Genomic DNA, 21,114 nt, shown 5'->3' on the forward strand with positions numbered 1-21,114 from the left:
CTTTTCCTTTTCTTCCAACCACCCATCAAACATCTTCCTCAGTCCCACCTTATCTTAGACCTGCCCTCTCTTTCTGATAGCCTCCTTTAGTGACAGTCACACTCCACTATGCCACACTGCACTCACCTTATCCCTGACCCTCTGCTATGTAGCCTGCAGGTTGAGAGGAGCCAAGAATAGAGTTGGCTCTCCCTTCTCCACTGAGCAGCAAAACAGGGGAAATAGTGGCACAAAGTGCTCTCAGGGGAGGGATCAGTGAATGGGCAAACAGACCCAAGGAATTTCAGGTCCAGAGTGAAAGTCCATCTCCATCTGGGTGAACAGAGAGCATTTGGCTGTAAAGGAAGGTAGGTTGGGGAAGAAGAGTGGTATGTTGGTATGTTATTTTCTGTGAGGGAAGAGGCAGGGCTAAGAGTGTAGCCCAGTTTTCAGAGGGAATCCTGAAGGGCAGGTGAGGTTGGAGGGGATAGGAGGAGGAGGGGGCAGTATGTGAAGTTGTGCCACTTGGTGTAAGGGGAGAACTTGGTTCAGTGTGGTTGCGATGGAATCTGTCATCATTTCCTGCTCAGCCTGTGGTCTGCCCAGCTGAAGCCTCTGCCTCATTCACTCATTTAATCGTATTTATTGAGCGCTTACTGTGTGCAGAGCACTTGGAAAATACAATTCGGTAACAGATAGAGGCAGTCCCTACCCAATGGGCTCACAGTCTAGAAGGGGAAAGACAGACAACAAAACAGTGGACAGGCATCAATAGCATCAATGTAAATGAATAGAGTTATAGATATATACACATCATTAATAAAATAAATAGAATAATATGTACAAATATATACAAGTGCTGTGGGGCAGGGAAGGGGGTAGAGCAGAGGGAGGGAGTAGGGGCAATGGGGAGGGGAGGAGGAGCAGAGGACAAGGGAGGTTCAGTCTGGGAAGGCCTCCTACAGGAGGTGAGCTTTCAGTAGGGCTCTGAAGTGGGAAAGTGTGCTAATTTGGCAGATGTGAGGAGGGAGGGCATTCCAGGCCAGAGATAGGATGTGAGCCAGGGGTCGAGAGTGGGCCAGGTGAGAACGAGGCACAGAGGGGAGGTTAGCAGCACAGGAGCGGAGTGTGCGGACTGGGATGTAGAAGGAGAGAAGGGAGGTGAGGTAAGGGGGCAAGGTGATGGAGAACTTTGAAGCCAATAGTGAGGAGTTTTTGCTTGATTCGAAGGTTGACAGGCAACCACTGGAGATTTTTGAGGAGAAGGGTGACATGCCCATAGTGTTTCTATAGAAAGATAATCCAAGCAGCGGAGTGAGTGTAGGCTGAAGCGGGGAGAAACAGGAGGATGGGAGATCAGAGAGGAGGCTGATGCAGTAATACATTCGGGATATGATGAGAGACTGTACCAGCAAGTTTGTGAAGGTGAAACCGGCAGGTTTTGGTGACGGATTGGATATGTGGGGTGAGTGGGAGAGCAGAGTCAAGAATGACACAAGGTTGAGGGCTTGTGAGACAGGAAGGATTGTTGTGCCATTCACAATGTCGGGAAAGTCAGGGAGAGGACAGGGTTTGGGAGGGAAGATAAGGAGCTCGGTCTTGGACATGTTGAGTTTTAGGGGGAGTTATCCTGAAGGCAGGAGGAGATGCAAGCCTGGAGGGAGGGAGAGAGAATAGGAGAGGAGATGTAGATTTGGGGGTCATCCGCATAGAGATGATAGTTGAAGCCATGAGAGCAAATGAGTTCACCAAGGGAGTGAGTATAGACTTAAGAAAAGAAGGGGACCAAGAACTGACCCTTGCGGAACCCCTACAGTTAGAGGATGGGAGGGGGAGGAGAATCCCGCAAAGGAGACTGAGAATGAATGGCCAGAGAGATACAAGGAGAACCAGGAGAGGACGGAATCTGTGAAGCCAAGGTTTGATACTGTGTTGAGGAGAAGGGGTTGGTCTACAGTGCGAAGGCAGTTGAGAGGTCGAGGAAGATTAGGATAGAGTAGGAGCCATTGGATTTGGCAAGAAGGAGGTCATTGGTAACCTTTGAGAGGGCAGTTTTGGTGGAGTGGAGGGAACAGAAGTCAGATTGGAGGGGGTCCAGGAGAGAGTTGGAGGAGAAGAATTCGAGGCAGTGAGTGTAGACAACTCTGACAGAGGTGCCATGACAGTTGAGGGAACCCTCTGTTGGCTCCTCTCCTGATTAGACAACCTCATGGTTAACAGATGCACCATCCAACACCTGTAACTCTCCCCTCTCCATCTTTGATTTTCTTCCAGTAGCCCCTCTTTGTCTGCTGATACTTTTGACTAAGTGACTGACAAATTCCAAGTGCTTACTCTCAAATCCCACTGGGTGAAGTAATTTTTTTAATTTGGTTTTTGTTAAGTGCTTACTATTCATTTATTCAATTATATTTATTGAGCACTTACTGTGTGCAGAGCACTGTACTAAGCACTTGGGAAAATACAATGCAACAATAAACAGTTACATTCCCTGCCCACAATGAGCTTTCAGTCTAGAAGGGGGGAAGATAGACATTAATATAAATAATTAAATTACATATATGTACATAAGTGCTGTGGGGCTAGGAAGGGGAAAGAACAAAGAGAGTAAGTCAGGGCAGTGCGGAAGGGAGTGGAAGAAGCGGAAAGGGGGACTTTGTCAGGGAAGACCACTTGGAGAAGATATGCTTTCAATAAGGCTTTGAAAGGGGGGAGACTAATTGTCTATCGAATTTGAGGAGGCAAGGTGTTCCAGGCTAGAGGCAGGGTGTGGGTGAGGGTTTGGCAGCTAGTTAAATGAGATCGAGGCTATGTGCCAGGCACTATACTAAATGCTGGAATAGATACAAGACAATCAGGTTGGACACAGTCCATGTCCCATAGTCTTAATCCCTTTTTTACAGATGAGGTAACTGAGGCCCAGAGAAGTTAAGTCATTTGCCCAAGGTCACACAGCAGACAAATGGCAGAGCCGGGATTAGATCCCAGGTCCTTCTGATTCCCAGGCCCATGCTCTATTAGCTAGGCCATGCTGCTTCTCTGTTTTGTTTGATTTGATCCTGCAGCCTTCAAGCTTCAATGGGCACAGCCTAGTCCTAGTGGTGCCAGATTTGGGGGATAGCAATTCCATATTCTCCAAGACCCTTTGTGACTTTTCAAACTTCAATTTGTTCCCTCCCTCTCAGGTATCATCTGCCCAGACCAATGAGTTCTGACCCTGTGGGTCTGTCTTTCTATTAATATGCTGTTGGAGTGAGGCTGAGGTTTGTGAGTAATGTTATTTGGATGAAGATGGTAGATAAGTAATTTTAGGGAGCAGAACAGGGTTTCAGCCTCATCTTGTCTCCAGTTTTTAAAGATAACTAAAATATTTTATAAACCATTCAAGGTCCTAAAGTCTTAGCAATCTTTCAATTTTACAAAGAAAATGAAACAAGGTGGACCACCAAGGTAGGACAGCCTTACTTACCGTCCCTTTTTCCTGCAGGAAAACAGGACTGGAACAAGGACCCACATCCAAAGGCATTGTCTTGCTTCCCTTTGAAATCCTTCTCACCTGAGACCTCTGCAACTAGGAATCTAGGAGTTAGTAGTAGAGAACTCTGGGTCCAGAGGCGGCCCACTTCTTAGCCCACCATCACCAGGGAGAGGACTGTGGTTCTCCCCAAATTGGTACCAGTTTTCTAGTTTTACTAGTTTTTCTAGTTTTACAGTTTTACTAGATTTCCCAGCTGACCCAGGCCAAACCAGGACCCGAGTAGGATCTGGGTGAGACTGAAGGACAAGCAGTGGCACCTGGGTACCCCCAACCAGGGCTTCCCTGAGCAGACATCTCCCCAAGCATATGTCCCAAGTAAGCCCACCCAAGAGAATTCTTGCCAATAGAGAGACACATGCAGCTTGGTTGCCAATGGGTTCAGGTGTTTCTATAGTATTCAGGGCTGGTATCTGGGCTAGCTGAGCCACGGCAGTCTGCCCAGGTGAGTCAATAGCAGCATGGCTCAGTGAAAAGAGGCTGGGCTTGGGAGTCAGAGATCATGGGTTTGAATCCCTGCTCTGCCACTTGTCAGCTGTGTGACTTCAGGCAAGTCACTTAACTTCTCTGGGCCTCAGTTACCTCATCTATAAAATGGGGATGAACTGTCAGCCTCACATGGGACAACTTGATTACCCTGTATCTACCCCAGCACTTAGAGCAGTGCTCTGCACATAGTAAGCACCAACATTATTATTATTATCCATCCTGCAGGACCTCCACTCCTGACAGCCCAGAGGGCAGTGCTGTTTGCAGCCTGTGACCGAGGCTGTTTGCCCAGTTCCAGTTGTCTGGACTGGTCAGAGCAGAGGGGTAGGAGGAGGCTGAGCTTGGTGTAGCACTTCTGGAAATGGAACACCAGCTGGGTAGCAATTTACTTCTATTCTTACTGTCCTGGACTCCTCATCTGGGGAAAAGCGTAGTTGCACCTGCCTTCGGCCTTCCTACTTGGGAAGAGCATGTGGAAAATCAGTTAATCAATCAGTGTTATTAAGCAAGTACCTACTGTGTACCTACTGTGTCAGTACAAAACCCTTGGGGCAAGACAATAGAGTTAGTAGACCTGACACCTGCCCTCAAGGAGCTTACAAGTACTGAACTCTTGAAATCTCTTTAAGGCGATCACTGGAGCTGGAGAGGGACAGTTCAGAATAAACACAAGAAAACATTTTCCTCAGTGGGGTGTGAGTGCAAGGAATTGTTCCTATAGGAAGCTATGTAGCTGGAAACCCCAGCAGGATTCAAAGAAAACTGGGTATATCCTTGTATGAACAGCCTGAGCTAGGTCACTGTGGGAGAGCTACAGAAGGAGAGGAGAAAGTTAGGGGTATTGCATGTTTCATGCTGGGTTTTGGGTGGGAAAGTCGGGGATGTTGAATTGTCCCTAAACATAAGGAGGGGCATCCAGGAGGGCAACCAATACATACTTCCTCCTAGCATTCTGGTGCCATGACTGGGCTGGAGGGCCCTTGGGGTTGACCCAGGGAGCGCATGGGCTGATGATCTTGGGGGACAACTGAAAGAATAAAAGCTCTCGAACAGTTATTTTATGTTTAACATTGTGCAGAACTTTCATTTCGTGCTGCATTTCTTTCAGGGTGTATCCCAAAGACACATCAGGAATAACTTGTTAGCAGTCCCAGCCAGGAGACTGTCCCTCTAGACTGTAAGCTCCTTGTGGGCAGGGAACATGTCTACCAACTCTACTATATTGTACTCTTCCAAGCACTTAGTACAGAGTACTGCACGGCACAGAGTAAGTATTCAATAAATAACATTGATTGATTGATTGTTACTGTGCCTGCTGTTTAGTAGGTGATCATTTCATCAGACCAGGGCGAGCACCCCCTTTCTCTTATCTTCATGTTTGACCCAGGCCCTGGAACATGGGTTTTAGGGTGGCTCTGGGGAAGGTCAAAGGGCCACCAAGTGTGGAAGCAGAAGAGGCAAAAAAGGCGGGGAATTCTCATTCCTCCAACTAGTAGGTTTGGAGCCTGAGGATGACAGCCTGGCGGCCTGAGGGATCACTCAGGACCCCTAATTTCTGTTCTTTCATTTTTTTCCCCAGCTCTGACATACCCCCATTGCTCCACTTTCTTTAGTTGAGCATAACCCCCACCCCAGGCCCCTGTGTCCCCATGCTCTTCTCCAGAAACAGCAGTGTGGCCTAGTGGAAAAAGCATGGGCCTGGGAGTCAGAGGTCCTGTGCGCTAATTCTGGTTGTGCCATGTGTCTGCTGTGTGACCTTGGGTATGTCACTTAACTTCTCTGTGCCTCAGTTACCTCATCTATAAAATGGGGATTGAAACTATGAGTCCCACATGGGTCATGGACTGTGTCTAACATGATTATCTACCCCAGGGCTTATTACAGTGCTTGGAATATAGTAAGCACTTAACAAATACCATTAAAAAAAAGAGAAAGAAAAAAACAGCTCCAGAGGGGAGAGCCCGAACCCTGAGGCTCAGAGAAAGTTCGGGAATTGTAGCAGCCTGCCCCTTTCTCTGCCACATTTCTGGCAAGCAAATTTAGAAGGGCCTTGTGCCCTGAAACTAAAGTGGTGGTTGGCCCAAAGCCCTGTTTATCCATTTGCATTAGGACAATTAAGAGAGTGATGGAAAAATCCACGGTAAAGTTACGGGTATGAGAGATTAATAAAATCTGGACATGCCAGCTGGGGGCCTCCACACCATGTCATCAGTAGCTGTAGAGGCCTTTCCTTCCACTGTGGGTGTAAGTGTCCACAATCTCCAGCTCCCAACAGAAAGATCTGGATCTTATTTCATCTCCACACCTGGTGTAGGGTTGGCATTTCCATGCACCTTTCTTTCACGCTTTTGAAGGGTGGGACTAGTCAGATTAAAGACCCTTGGACATCATCGTGGGAATGCAGTGTAGCCTAGTGGAGAGAACATGGACCTGAGTCAGAAGCACCTGAGTTCTAACCCCGACTCTTCCACTTGTCTGCTGTGTGACCTTGGGCAAGTCACTCAACTTCTCTGTGCTTGTTACCTCATATGTAAAGTGGGGATTAAAACTGTAAAACCCATGTGGGACATGGACTGTGACCAACCTGATCCGCTTGTATGTACCCCAGTGCTTAGTACAATGCCTAGCAAATAGTAAACCCTTAACAAAAGCCATTAAAAATAAAGCCAGAGTGTCCGTGGGAGGGCCTTGGGTTCAGTGCTGGGACCCTGAAGACTGGGGCTTCCCAGTGTGCAGTTGGAGAACTCTGTGCTGGTCCTCTGGTGATGGTATTTGTATAGCATTTACTATGTGTCAAGCACTGTTCAATGTGCTGGGGTAGATACAAATTAATCAAGTTGGACACAGCCCCTGTCCCACATAGGGCTCACAGTCTTAATCTCCATTCTACAGATGAGGTAACTGAGGCACTCATAAATTAAATGGTTTGTCCAAGGTCACACAGCAGACAAGTGGTGGAGCCAGGATTAGAACACAGGTCCTTCTGACTCCCAGGCCCATGCTCTAGCCACTAGGCCATGTTGCAAGAAAAAGGTTTGAGGTGTTCCTTATGAACTCTGACCTTGGTCTCCTGGCTAGCTAGGACAAACAAGGTGGGGCTGGATCATCATCTGTGCTCATGAGACTATAGAGTGGAGGTCCCCAAGAAGGAGAGGAAGAAAACCCTTTTGGAGGTGTGGGGGAGGGTGGAAGAACTGTTCCCATGAGTCAGTGTGCCAGAGGTTACCAATTGGGGAACTTCCAGGCTGTTTGTCCTGTGTCTATCCTACTGCTGAGAACAGAGTAAGGACTTCATAAATACCATGATTATAACTAAATTTGCCTAAATCATTCTAGTTTAGCCTGCAAATAAGCCATGGTGGAAATGGGACCTCCTGACACTGTAATTGTGTCCTTTTTTCTTTTCAGTCAGCTTTGACCACTTTGAAATTTTGCGAGCCATCGGGAAAGGCAGCTTTGGGAAGGTAAGAGCCAAGACTTGAAAGCCCAGGTCTTTTTAATCACTGACAACAGGACTAACTCAAAATGCCAATTCCTGAGAGAGAGAGAGACCATCTCCCAGAGAAAATGTCCTCAGAAACCATGGTCTGGGACTGTAAATTCAGGGTTTAGAAATGCTCCAGGCTCAGTTCCCAGCCCAACAAACAGGAGCTGGCTCAGTCCCCTCATTCTCCTCGTGCAGTGAGATCAAGATTCAAGATGAGTGTGTATGAACTTGTGTCTGCTTGTCTCTTATCCTCCCTACCCACCTCTGAGACAAGGGAGTCTCTGAACTTTCAGGCTAAGCAGACTGCAGCTCTAGGGAAGCTTCTACTACATCATAGACATCTCCAGGCTGCATGATCAACACCTGGGACAGACAACTAAAAGACAACCCCATTTGGGTCAGGTGCCTCATGTTTCTCCACTGAGTGCCCTAATGGTGGGAAGGAGCACTGTGGCCTAGTGGATAGAGCACAGGCCAGTGCCCTAATAGTGGGAAGGAGCACTGTGGCCTAGTGGATAGAGCACAGGCCTGGGAGTCAGAAAGATCTGGGTTCTAATCCCGGCTCTGCCACTTGTCTGTTGTATGATCTTGGACTAGTCACTTAACTTCTCTATACCTCAGTTACCTCATCTGTAAAATGGGGATTAAGACTATGAGGCCCATGTGGAACATGGGCTGTGTCCAACCTGATTAGTTTGTATTTACCCAAGTGCTTAGTAGAGTGCCCTGCACATAGTAAGCACTTAACAAATACCATAAAAAAAGAAGGAAAGACCAGTGCTTACTATAGTAAGCACTTAACAATTTCCATAATAATAATAATGATAAAGAGCAGCAAAACAGGGATACAGAGAGCCCCATGTTCACAACCAGCACCTGAAAGAGCAGCCGCAGCAGAGGATGAGGATGGATGGATGGAGGGAGGGAAGGCAGACAGGTAGGTGGGGAAGAAAAAGGGAGAGAGGAAAATTCAGGTTCAGAATTTCTGCCTGTGCAGACCTCTGCCTCCCAGATTCATGCCCAGGGAGACGCTGGTTTGTAAACAAGCTTCCTAACCCTTGCTATCCTGCCCCCTTTTGTCACCCCCTCCCCACCCCCAGCAGTCACCCATTGCTGGCACACGCAGGTGGTATAAAGGGGAACCTCTAGAAGCAGCCATATTCCCATTCACTCACAGTCCTTTCTGTGGTTAAAAGTTCTCCTGCATCTGAGACCTTGTATGGTCCTTGTGGAACAGCAGTTGTAGTGCTGTACTACTGAAGTGTTGGTTTTCATGCAGCACTTCATGTGCCAAGCGTGGTGCTAAGTGGTGGGTAAATACAAGGTAAACAGATTAGACATGTTCCATGTCCCATATGGGGGTAAACAAACCCATGGAACAATAGCAGTGGAAAAAAAAGCAACAGTAAATTACAAAGTTAACAATGTGACCCAGAAGCTAAACAAAGTTAGTGAAGGGAGGCTTCCACACACTCCCCAGGGCTCCAGGTACAGTCCGTGTTTATAAACCACTCAGCCTCCTCAGCAGCTGATCATACCTGAAGGCTAATGCAGGGACTGGGGCTTAATAATAAAAATAAAAATGGTACTTATTACTTGTCAAGCATTTTGCTAAATGCTTAGATACAAGATAATCAGATTGGACACAGACCCCATCCCACACAGAGCTCACAGCATAAGAGGGAAGGAGAGCAGGTATTTAATCCCATTTTATAAATGAGCAACCTGAGGCACAGAGAGGTTAAGTAATTTGCCCAAGGTCACATAGCAGGTAAGTGATAAAGTAGGCACTAGAACCCAGGTCTTCTGCCACCCAGTCCCTTCTAAGCCTAATGGCCTTCCCCATTGGTCTGGTGGGAGGCAGCACAGCTGGATCAGCTTGAGGCAGCTGCAGCAATACCGGAGCTACCAATCAATCAATCAGAGGTATCTGTTGAGCACTTATTCTGCAGAGCTAAGTTCTTGGGAGAGTACAATACACTAGAATTGGTAGACACAATCCATTCCTTCAAATCTAGCAGGAGAGGTCCTTTTCTATGGTATTTATTAAGTGCTTACTATGTCTCAAGTGCTGTTCTAAGTGCTGGGGTTATTCATTCATTCAATCATATTTATTGAGCACTTACTGTGTGCAGAACACTGCATTAAGCATTTGGGAGAGTACAGTACAACAATAAACATACATGTTCCCTGCCCACAATGAGTTTGCAGTCTAGAGGTATAAGTTAACTAGGTTGGACTCAGGTCCTGTCCTACATGGGACTCTCAGTTTAAGTAGAAGGGAAAACAGATATTCAATCCCAATTTTACAGGTGAGGAAACTCAGGCCCAGAGAAGTCAAATGACTTGCCCGAAGTCACACAGCAAGCAATTGGTAGAGGCGGGAATAGAACCCACCTCCTCTGGACCTCCTCTGACTCCCTGCCCCATGCTATTTCCACTAGGCCAGGCTGCTTCTCTTATGCATGCATAAATATTCTATGGATGGGGGTAGGGCTAGTACCAAAGTGCCAGGTCTTACAGGGGACCCCCAACCCTGTGGATCTCCACCAGTGCCCTCCCTGCTTCATGTGGGAAAGTCTGTCCGCATGGTGCTCCGACCCTCTTCAGGGTAGTTTGGTGTTTTCAGCCAGACACTTCCAAAGATTCTGTAGATACCAGGCTTGAATACAATGTAACCCATTGCAGCACATATTAACATCTGAAGCTTCTGGAAATGGAAACTGCAGGCTCTTCCAAAATGTCTAATGAAAGACCAGGGTTCTTATAGAAATGCTGTTTGCCACTGACTTGGGGACAAAAGAACCATTTTACTTGAGGGCAGAGCAGAGTGGAGCTATGAACAAGGAGTGAGCAAGTGGAGTGAATCCTGGCAGCCTCGAAGAGCTCCATCACTACGGGTGGTTTTACTCACCAATTTCTCTCACTTTGATTTGCTTAACTAGGTCTGCATTGTTCAAAAAAATGACACCAAGAAAATGTACGCCATGAAGTACATGAATAAACAGAAATGTGTCGAGCGCAATGAAGTGAGAAATGTCTTCAAGGAACTGCAGATCATGCAAGGTTTAGAACATCCCTTCTTGGTCAACTTGTGGTGAGCTCTTTCTGGTGATTTTCTGAATTGCAGTAGCAGCATAGTCACCATGAACACTGTACTGGCCCCTGCCTCCTCTGTGCAGAGCTCTGGTTTAGCGGGTTGGGGAGCTTAGAGAAAGTGAACAAGGTATGAGACCAATCTTCCATAGAGTTGAACCTAATGATAAGCGATGGACCATCAAACTTCCCTAAGTTTTCCCTCTAGACCTCAGCAAACCATTATGAACGGCTCATCCAGGAATACATTCAAGCCCTTCAGGAACCTGCTGCTCATCATGCGATCTCAACTGGTCAGTCAGGAGGGCTTCACAAAGAAGCCCACCACAGAAGTGTCAAGGCATTTACCAGGCAAACTGGGCTCAATTGCAACTGAGAACCCAAGTTGTGGTGCGAGGTGTGGTTGTCGCACTGCTGCTCCTGTGGCTCAGTCGTTTGCAACAAGATCTATAGGAAAATAAACGTTTTATGTTTCTCACCTTGTTAGCCACATCCTGAGCATAATGGAAACCCTTCCAACTATATGTCCTTTTCCCCAGCTCATTCCTCTCTGGCCCTAGAGAAGAGCTGGTCAAAACCAACAGCCTTCTCTTCTCCAGCTCTTTCTCTCTTGGTATACCCATGCAGTGAGACTGAAGGGTTGGCATTGGGAGGCTTTTTAAGTGAAGGTTCTCTGTTCAGAGATTGTGTAATAATGTCTTTAGGAGATCAAAGAAGTCAGGCATGCTCCAATTCATTCAATAGTATTTATTGAGCACTTACTATGTGCAGAGCACTGTACTAAGCACTTGGAATGTACATTTCGGCCACAGAGAGAGACAATCCCTGACCAATAATGGTTTCACAGTCTAAACAACAGGCTCACAGTCCAATCGAGACCCTTTCCAATGAAGAAAGAACCACACCCACAATGCTCAGTCACACTCATTCAGCGCTCCCCTACCCCCTGCCAATCCAAAAGAGAGCCAAACCTTCAGTTTTCTTTTTTTTCCCCAATAATATTTGTTAAGTGCTTACTTTATGTCAAGCACTGTGGGGTAGATGCAAATTATTAAGGTCAGTACCACAGAGGACTCAAAATTTAAGTAGGAGGGAGAAGTCCCCCATCAATCAATCAATCAGTCAATCATATTTATTGAGAATTGACTGTGCATATGGCACTGTACTAAGCGCTTGGGAGAGTACAGCATAACAGTATAACAGACACACTCCCTGCCCACAGTGAGTTTACAGTCTAGAGGGGACTCCCCATTTTACAGTTGAGGAAACTGAGTCAGAGAGTTGTTAAATTCAGAAGCAACATGGCCTAATGGAAAGGGCATGGGCCTAGGAGTCAGACGACCTGGGTTTTAATCCCAGCTCTGCCAATTGCTTGCTGTGTGACCTAGAGTAAGTCATTTAACTTCCCTGCTCTCAGTTTCCTCAACTGTAAAATGGGGATTCCATGCCTGTTTCCCCTCCTACTTAGACTGTGAGCACTGTGTGGGACAGGGACTTTGTCCAACCTGATTACCCCAGCACTTAGAACAGTGCTTGAAGCCTAGTAAGTGCTTAACAAATAGAATAATAATAATAAAAATAAAAATAAAGTGACTTGCCTAAGGTCACACCAAAGGCAGGGGGTGGAGTCAGGATTAGAACTCAGGTCCTCTGACTCCCAGGCCCCTGCTCCTTGCACTAGGCCATACTACGTCCCATGCACACCCATTTAGGCTCCTTCCCTCCCTTCTCAGAACTTCAAGGGTTGTGATCTATTCTCAGACTCTCCTGGGCTGCAGCAAAGAGGGAAAGGGTTGGAGATGGGAGACTGTGACTACATCCCCAAGGGTAGCCTAAACAATTTGACTACAGCTTCTCAGGGGAATTGGGGTAGGAGGCCTGGAATGGGGAGGATAGGCAGCCCTGCCCCCTCCTTTCATCTTTCAGAGTGAGCAGCCTGGACCTAGAGGCCAGGAAACTGAGGTACAGTGGAATTGGGTGGGGGAAAGAGGGGTTTGTTGGGAGATTGCACTCTCTTCTCTCTGCCCTGTGTGAGCTGAAATTGGGTCTCCAAATATGCAGGTGGACAGAAAAGAAGTTTCAAAGACAAAGAGGCAAAACCTCAAATAATATATATGCATCTCTGGTACACTAGGTTTACCCTATGCACTAGTGTTAACTGGGCTCCTTTAGTACCCAGTTATCCTCTCAAACCTGCATTCACCTCCAGTTGCAGGCACCATCGTCTGCCATTATGCAGGGGATATTGTGTGCAATAGCCTCTCTGGGGCAGAAGGCATTTTTAAACCTAAGTCCTAGTCTATAATGAGAACATATGGGGATAGTCCCCAGGCAGCCCAAAGGGTGTAACCCAGTCCCTGTAGGAGGGGTTTGGGGATGGGGTGCATCTAGTTCATAACCCCACTGAAAAAACTAAGAAGCAGAGATCAAGAGGGATGGAAGCCTCCTCCTGGATCTGAAGATGTGAATATTTTTGCCTGTTTCCAAGGGATCAGTCCCTCTTCGGGCAAATGTGCTCACTTTGAGCCTGACCAAACATGAGAGGCTTGTGAGAAATGCCCCTTAACTCCAAGGTAGGGCCAGCCCAGTCCGATTCCATGCTTAGAAGCTTGTTTGGAGCATTACCTGGGCAGAAAGAGTAACTGTGACAGCACAGCCTAATCTCAGGGTTCCTCTGGGGACAGGAGAGGAGAGGCGAAGGTGCCAGGCAGGTCACTTCTCCCACTGGATATTTGTCAAGGGAGCATGGCCTAGTGGATAGAGCATGGGGCTGGGTGTCAGAAGGACCTGGGTTCTAATCCTGGCTCTGCCACTTGTCTGCTGTGTAACTTGGGCAAGTTACTTCACTTCTCCGTGCCTCAGATTCCACAACTGTAAAATGGTGATCCCTGTTCTCCCTCCTACTTAAACTGTGAGCTCCTTGCAGGACAAGGACTGTGTGTCCAACCTAATTAACTTGTACCTACCCCAGTGCTTAGGACAGTGTTTGCCACATAGTAAGTGCTTAACAAATACCAGCAGAAAAAAGGAAAAGTTGCTGCTGGATGAATATTTCTTGAGCATTTTCTAAGGGTGGGGGCTCTGTGGGGAAAATCCAAGAGGAACAAGTTTCACTGATTAAAAAGCCACAGGGAGGTTCAGGCTCCCTTCTCACCCGATGTTCCCTGCTTCCTGGAGAACTGGGGGTTCTTCTGAATGAGTGCTGGACCCTTGCCACAGCTCTAGGGCCTGGGTCAGATGGGTGTGTGTGTTGTGATAGTGGTGGGGGGTTGAGGGAGGTCAGGTCAGGTGGGGGAGGGGAACAGGATTGGTCAGACCAGCAGGATTTCTGGACTTTTGGCCACACTGACTGTGTTGTTTTGTCTCTTCTCTCCCTTGGGGCCCTGCTACTCCCAAGGTCCCCAAGAAAACAGGTTGGTTCAGAGGCTGCTGCACCCACAAGCCTTGTGGTACAGACTGCCAGGCCTGGCTGGGGCACTAAAACAGTAAATACTACATGCCTTAGGGCTACCCGAGTGGGGAACATAGTGTTTTTACCACTGGCTTGATAACCAAAACCCAAAAACATCACCAAACCATCCTTCCCAATACAGCCCATTCCCTAGGTAGATTTTGTTCCCTGTGATTAGGCTAGCAGCTGCGTCCTAGCCACCCCCAGGGATATTTTCCTTGGGCAGAGGGGGTGGGGGGGTATGTCCCAGAAGGGAACAGGGAGCATGGGGCGTGCCAGCCTGAGTGGAGGTGCTGACTGGAACACCCACAGGCTCATCCCACAGGAACCACCTCTAGAGTTGCTTGCATGACCAGTCAGCTCTGGGGCAGTGCTGGAGAAGAGATGGGATTGGGGGAGATGGGGCCTGTTTGTTTGTAATAGGGGCCTTTAAGCATCACAGCAGCAAGAAGACCCCTGGAGTGGGGGAGGGAAGTGGACAAGCTGAAAATTCTCCCTAACAGGTCCACCCTCTGACAGCAAGCATCTCCCCTCTGAACCTTTTGCCTGTCCTTCTGTCCCTGCCCTGGGTCTTCCCTCCAACTGGGAGCCCAATGCAGTAAGGTTGGTTGGAACGTTTCCCCCTCTTCCCCTCCCGATCCTCCTTTCCCCGGCCTCTCTCCCTCCAGCAGTCAGAGGGGATTAGATGTTACTGGCTTTAAAAGAGCTCCACCCTGTTCCCCAGTTGGAGCCCGCCCCCCGCCTCATGCTTTAGTGATTGTCTCTAGTTCAAAGGAAAACACCTTAGGTGATTGTCTGGTCTGCTATGTGATAAATATGAGGTTTATTTCCATGCTTGCTATTAAAGCAAGTGCCCCGTGGCACTGGAGCGTGTGAAGGGTTAACATTGTAGGGTAGAGCACTTGAGTAGTGGGGGTTGGGGGAGAAGGGGTTCAGCTAAGATTTCCCCAGGTCCAGAGGATGAAATTGGAGAAGTGCATAATAGCTTGAAATTTGAAACTCTCCTACTCATCAGAGCAGGTGCCTTTCTCTCAGACAAGTGGAGGTTAGAAATGTTTCCTTGCTCTCTGGCAGGTTGTCTTTCCTTGATTTTTCCCTTCCTGCTATCGCATCTGTTGATATTCACCTCAGCCCCACAGTACTTATGTTCATACCCTTGTACTCTACTCTTTCCCCTACCTGTAATTTCTTTAAATGCCTGTCTCCCCTCTATTGACTGTCAAGCTACTTGCAGGCAGGGATTGCATCTACCAAATCTATTGTACTCTCTCAAGTGCTTAGTACATGCTCTGCACACAGTAAGCACTCTATAAATCCCTTTGATTGATTGATTGATTGATTGATCTGAGGTTGTTGACCCAGATCTCCAACACCAGGGACCATCCCAGAACATGGCAAGTGTTCCTGTTCGATTCCTGTCTGCAGGTACCTTGGGGGCTCCTGGTGCAGTCACCCACCTTTCCAGGCAGCTGTCACCTTTAGCAAATTTGGGATTGCAACAGATGGGGAAGTCCTGGCCAAGGGTGTGAGGAATTTCCTAGCTGGGAGCAAGGGGATCCTTCTGAAGCTGGAGAAGAAATTTTCTTGCCTGGAATTTGGTCAGAGATGATTCCTGTGCCTATGGAATCTGCAAGGGAGGCACAAAGGCTTTGTCAGAAGCCAAATGTAATTCTGAGAGCAGAGTCAGAGGAGCCTAAAACTGTTTCAGGAGGAACTGGTTATTGACTGACTTTTGGCCACCAGTAGGGGATGTGATAGAGCATCCTGATGGTTGTGTTGTTCTTCCACTCCCAGGGAACTTAGGTGGAAGCCAAGGAGGGAAAGCAGAAAGATGGGTAGGGGAGTGATGAAAGGGCAGGAAGGTGAGAGAGGTGCAAAAATTGGGTTGCTGTTGAATGATATGAGTCAGGAGATTTAATCTACAGTTGAACACAAGGCCTCTGACCCCTTTTAACAAGGTAGGGCTTATGGTTTGAAGTTGTAAGTTCTAAGTGAGCCAGGAGATGTAGAGGCCCCAAGCCCAGAAAACCAGAGATTACCTTCTTTGGGGATCCTAGCAAGGAATGTCTCTTTGGCCACTTTTTATTTAAAGCTGCTAGTTTAGTGCTTTTGGTGGGTTTCTATATATGTTTTAACCCGCTCTTCGGCCTCTCCTTCTGTTTGCTTGTGGACTCCTTCCCTAGGGGTAATGCCACCTGATACCAGGAACACTATAATAACACTAACCAAGTTATTTTAATTTTAAAAATTCTGAGCAGTCCCAGGTGAGGAAATACCCTATCCTCTGCCCAATTACCCAGTAAGCATCAAGGAAATTGGCTGCAGCTGTGTGTGTGTGTGTGTGTGTGTGTGTGTGTGTGTAGAGTGGGAGGGGAATTGGGGATGGGGTGTGGTACAAGGTCGTACCACTTGGTACCCTGTGCTGGGTGAAGTACAGCATTTTATTTATTCATGTATTTATTAAGTGCTTATTAACTAGTGCCAAGCACTGGCTAAGCCCTAAAGAAGTTAAAAGATAATTAGATTGGACACATATCCCCAGATCCACAAGTTCCTTTCCATCCAAACTGCTCCCACCCTGGTACAAGCTCTGATCCTGCCAGGGGTAGACTATTGAATTAGCCTTCTCGCTGGCCTCCCAGCCTCAAACCTCTCCTGCTGGCCAATCTGTAATCCACACTGCTGCACGGATCATCTTCCTGAAGCATCACCCACCCCACTTCTTTCCTCACCTCAAAACTTTCCATTGGCTCTCTGGATCTCTCTGTAGCAAACAAAAACTCATCCCTGTCAGCTTCAGGACTCTCCACCATCTAGCCCCACATTATCTAACTGCTCTCTTCTCCTGCTATTCTCTGTTGCTGTTTTAGCTCCTTCCAAGACACCCTTCTACCTATTCCTAGCTCTCTATTCTCCTGCCTCCATCTCCTCACTTATGGTGTTCCCCCAGTTTGGAATTCCCTCCCTCCCTCTCAGAAGGATCACAGCTCTCCCCACATTCAGATCCCTCCTGTAATCCCACTTGCTCCTATAACAAGCTCTCCCTGATTGATTTCCCAGCACCTCGAGCCATATTATCCCTTCAGCCAACTGTAGCATTTAATTAAACCCTCCTTAGCATGTGTATATATGTATGCATGATATTATTATGTATATATACATTATATTTTGTATATATATGTTTACTTAATTATTTGGCTACCCTAGTTGTAAATATTTTTATGTTGTCTCCTCCATTAAAGTGTAAGTTCCCTATGGGCAGGGAATGTGTCATTTCCCAAATGATTATTCATTCAATCATATTTATTGAGTGCTTACTGTGCAGCAAGTTAGTTCAGTGTACTATGCCAGGTGGGCACTCAGTAAATACTACTGCTAAGACAACGATGACTACTATTACAACTGCTTTTGCGTACGAGGTTCACAGCTGAAGAGGTAGGAAAAGCAGTTATTACATCCCCCAGTTTATAGATAACTTGCCCAGCCGGTCAGTGGCAAAATTGGGGCTAGAACTTGTGTCCTGATTTCTTAGCCCTGTTCTCTTTCCACCAGGCAATACTGCAGTAGTATTTCCCCAGTAGTATTTCCCCAGCTGCTGCCCTGTGCCCAGGGAATGATCTGGACTCTTCCACCAGCTGCTACCTTACACAATGTCCTAAGGGGCCCGGGCAATTGGAGGGGAGGATGATGGAGCTGGGGATTAGAGACTCCACAGGTGTGATCTGTCAGCCAGGATCCAGGGTGGCAAGGGGTCTCTGGGGAGAAGCAAAGGCAGGAAGAAAAGCTACCATTGAAGGGCTTCCTTGTTTCTTCCAGGTACTCATTTCAAGATGAAGAGGACATGTTCATGGTGGTGGATCTGCTCCTTGGGGGCGACTTGCGCTATCACCTGCAGCAGAATGTCCGTTTCCAGGAAGACACAGTGAAACTCTTCATCTGTGAGCTAGCTATGGCCCTAGACTACCTTCAGAGCAGGCACATCATTCACAGGTTCGTGTAGGGGGTTGGGGGGTGGGGAGAGGGATCTTCCTCTTTAATGGAGAGTGTATGGCAGCTCCAAGAAGGGAGAGGCACTTGCTGCCCTGGGCTTCATCTGCATCCATAACATGAGGAAAGATGGAGAGTTGAGTTCAAGGTTCCAGGGAGTCCCTCCATGCAGAGCTGGGTTTGGATTCCCACTCTTACTCACTCACCTGCCTTCTCTGTATCTCCTACTGCTCCGATCCTCATCATAGGAACCATGCAATAGAGAGAATGAGGGTGCATGAGAAGAGAGAGAAACAAGGCAGCGATTGCCACATCCCAAAGCCTACCCGTATTCTCCACCCATTCAGGACCAGAATGTCCACCTCCCCCATCCCTCCACCCTCCACATTTTATTAGGACCTGGAGGTGGAGGGAGGGGAGGCAGTGCTAATCCCACAGTCATTTTTCATCTGGTGGCTTATCTGGATGACTACCCAGCGCCTTCCTTGGGCCTCCCATCCCCTTCTTATCCCAAACCAGAGCTGATCAACTTAAAGGGGTGGTGCCCTCATTAGAAGTCAGCCAGGCTGGACCTTGGGTAGTCATCAGGCTTCCTTGTCCTCGGGGCTGTGGTTGGCTGTGAAGATATGAAGCAACAGCAGTGCCTGGGGCCCAGAGCTCTGGGCTAAGCTCTGAGTGTGTGGCCTGACGTGCTCTTCCACTACTCCCCTCCACTCCTTCATCAGCCACCTTGAAATTGAAGTTGGCCACTGTGCATTCACAGAGCAAGGAGGGCAGGGGCCAAGTCAATCAATCAATCAATTGTATTTATTGAGCACTTACTATGTGCAGAACTCTGTACTAAGCGCTTGGGAGAGTACAGTACAACAAAATTAGCTGACACATTCCCTGCCTGTAAAGCCTACAGCCTAGAAAGGGGGAGACAGACATTAATATGAATAAATATGTAATTTATAATATATAATTTAAAGATATGTTCATAGGTGCTGTGGGGTTGGGGTGGGGTGAATATCAAATGTTCAAAGGTCAAAGATTGAAGTGCATAGATAATGCAGAAGGGAGAGCGAGCCAGGGAAAAGAGGCTTAATATGGGAAGGCCTCTTGGAGGGGATAATAATTTACTATGTGCCAGGCACTGTACTAAGCGCTTGGGTGCTGGGATGGATGCAAGCAAATTGGGTAGGACACAGTCCCTATCGCACATGGGGCTCACAGTCTCAAACCCCATTTTACGGACATGGGAAAGGGGTTGGCAGCAAGATAGATGAGATACGGGCACAGTGAGTAAGCTGGCGCTAGAGGAGCCGAGTGTGCAGGCTGGGCAGTAATAAGAGTTTAGTGAAATGAGGTAGGATGGAGCAAGCTGATTGAGTGCTTTAAAGCCAATGATTAGGAATTTCTGTTTAATGCAGAGATGGAGGCAGCCATTCAAAGTTCTTGAGGAGTGGGCAGATATGAACTGAATGTTTTTGTTGATAATTCATGCAGCAGAGTGAAGTATGGACTGAAGTAGGGACGATGGATGGATTGGAGTGGGGAGAGACAGGAGACCGAGAGGTCAGTGAGAAGGCAGATGCAGTAGTAAAGGCGGGGTAGCATAAGTGCTTGGATCAGCATGGTAGCAATTTGTGAAGGAAGAACTGACAGGATTTAGTGACAGATTGAGTATGTGGGTGTAATGAAAGTGATGACTCGAGGACAATGCCAGGGTTACGGGCTTGTGAGGTACGGAGGCTAGTGGTGTTGTCTATAGTGATGGGAAAGACAGAGGGAGGATAGGGTTTGGCTGGGAAGATAAGGAGTTCAGTTTTGGACATGTTTAATTTGAGATGTCAGCGGGACATCCAAGTAGATATGTCTTGAAGGCCAGAGGAAATGCGAGATTGCAGGGAAGGAGAGAGGTCAGGCTGGAGATGTAGAGTTGGGAATCATCTGCATAGAGATGGTAATTGAAACCATGGGAGCAAATGAGTGCTCCAAGGGAATGGGTATAGAGGGAGAATAGAAAGGGACCTAGAACTGAGCTTTGAGGGACTCCTACTGTCAGAGGGTGGGAGGCAAAGGAGAAAGCAGTAAAAGAGACTGGGAAGGTCAGAAAGAAAGAAGGAGAACCAAGAGAGGACAGTTTCAGTGAATCTTTCATTCATTCAGTTGTATTTATTGAGAACTTACTGTGTGCAGAGTACTGTACTAAGCACTTGGGAGAGTACAATACAACAATAAACATATTCCCTGCTCACAACGGGTTTCCAGTCTACAGGGAGGAAACAGACATCAATACAAATAAATAAATTACAGATATATACCTAAGTGCTGTGGGACTGGGGGGGGTATGAACAAAGGGAGCAAGTCTGGGCGACACAGAAGGCAGTGGGAGAAGAGGAAAGGAGATGATTAGTTTGGGAAGGCCTCCTAAGTGGAAGTGGTGAGTTTTTGTTTGATGTGGAGGTGGATAGGCAAACACTGGAGTTTTTTGAGGACCAGATTGACATGTCACCTTTACAATATCGCCAAGATCCGCCCTTTCCTCTCCATCCAAACGGCTATCGTGCTGGTACAAGCTCTCATAATATCCCAACTGGATTATTGTGTCAACCTTCTCTCTGATCTCCCTACCTCCTGTCTCTCTCCACTCCAGTCTATTCTTCATTCTGCTGCCCGGATCATCTTCCTACAGAAATGCTCTGGGCATGTCACTCCCCTCCTTAAAAACCTCCAGTAGTTGCCTAAACCTCTGCACGGAACAAAAACTCCTCACTCTTGGCTTTAAAGCTCTCCATCAACTTGCCCCCTCCTACCTCACCTCCCTTCTCTCTTTCTACTGCCCACCCATTACACTCCACTCCTCTGCCGCTCACCTCTTCATGGTCCCCCATTCATGCCTATCCCGCCGTTGACCCCTGGACCATGTCCTACCTCTGTCGTGGAATGCCCTCCCTCCTTACGTCTGCCAAACTAACTCTCTTCCCCTCTTCAAAGCCCTACTGAGAGCTCACTTCCTCCAAAAGGCCTTCCCAGACTGAGCCCCCCCTTTTCCCTCTGCTCCCCCTCCACCCTCTGCTCCTCCCCCTTCCCCTCAGCTGAGCCCCC

At 47.6% G+C, this 21,114-nt stretch overlaps 1 protein-coding gene across 5 annotated transcripts in view; it reads left to right on the forward strand.

The window, feature by feature from the left end:
- The window catches only part of STK32A (serine/threonine kinase 32A), a 75,749-nt gene that overhangs the window by 18,632 nt on the left and 36,003 nt on the right, over nucleotides 1-21,114 (forward strand). For 4 of the 5 annotated variants that reach the window (XM_029049733.2, XM_029049734.2, XM_029049735.2 and 1 more), the window contains exons 3-5: nucleotides 7,412-7,467; nucleotides 10,436-10,587; nucleotides 17,854-18,027. In XM_029049733.2, coding sequence (XP_028905566.1) covers nucleotides 7,412-7,467; nucleotides 10,436-10,587; nucleotides 17,854-18,027 — 382 coding nt within the window. The remainder of the gene's footprint in view (nucleotides 1-7,411; nucleotides 7,468-10,435; nucleotides 10,588-17,853; nucleotides 18,028-21,114) is intronic. The other variant, XM_029049736.2, reaches the window with a different exon arrangement.

Source organism: Ornithorhynchus anatinus, chromosome X1 (assembly GCF_004115215.2).
Source record: "Ornithorhynchus anatinus isolate Pmale09 chromosome X1, mOrnAna1.pri.v4, whole genome shotgun sequence".
Taxonomy (NCBI): Eukaryota; Metazoa; Chordata; class Mammalia; order Monotremata; family Ornithorhynchidae; genus Ornithorhynchus; species Ornithorhynchus anatinus.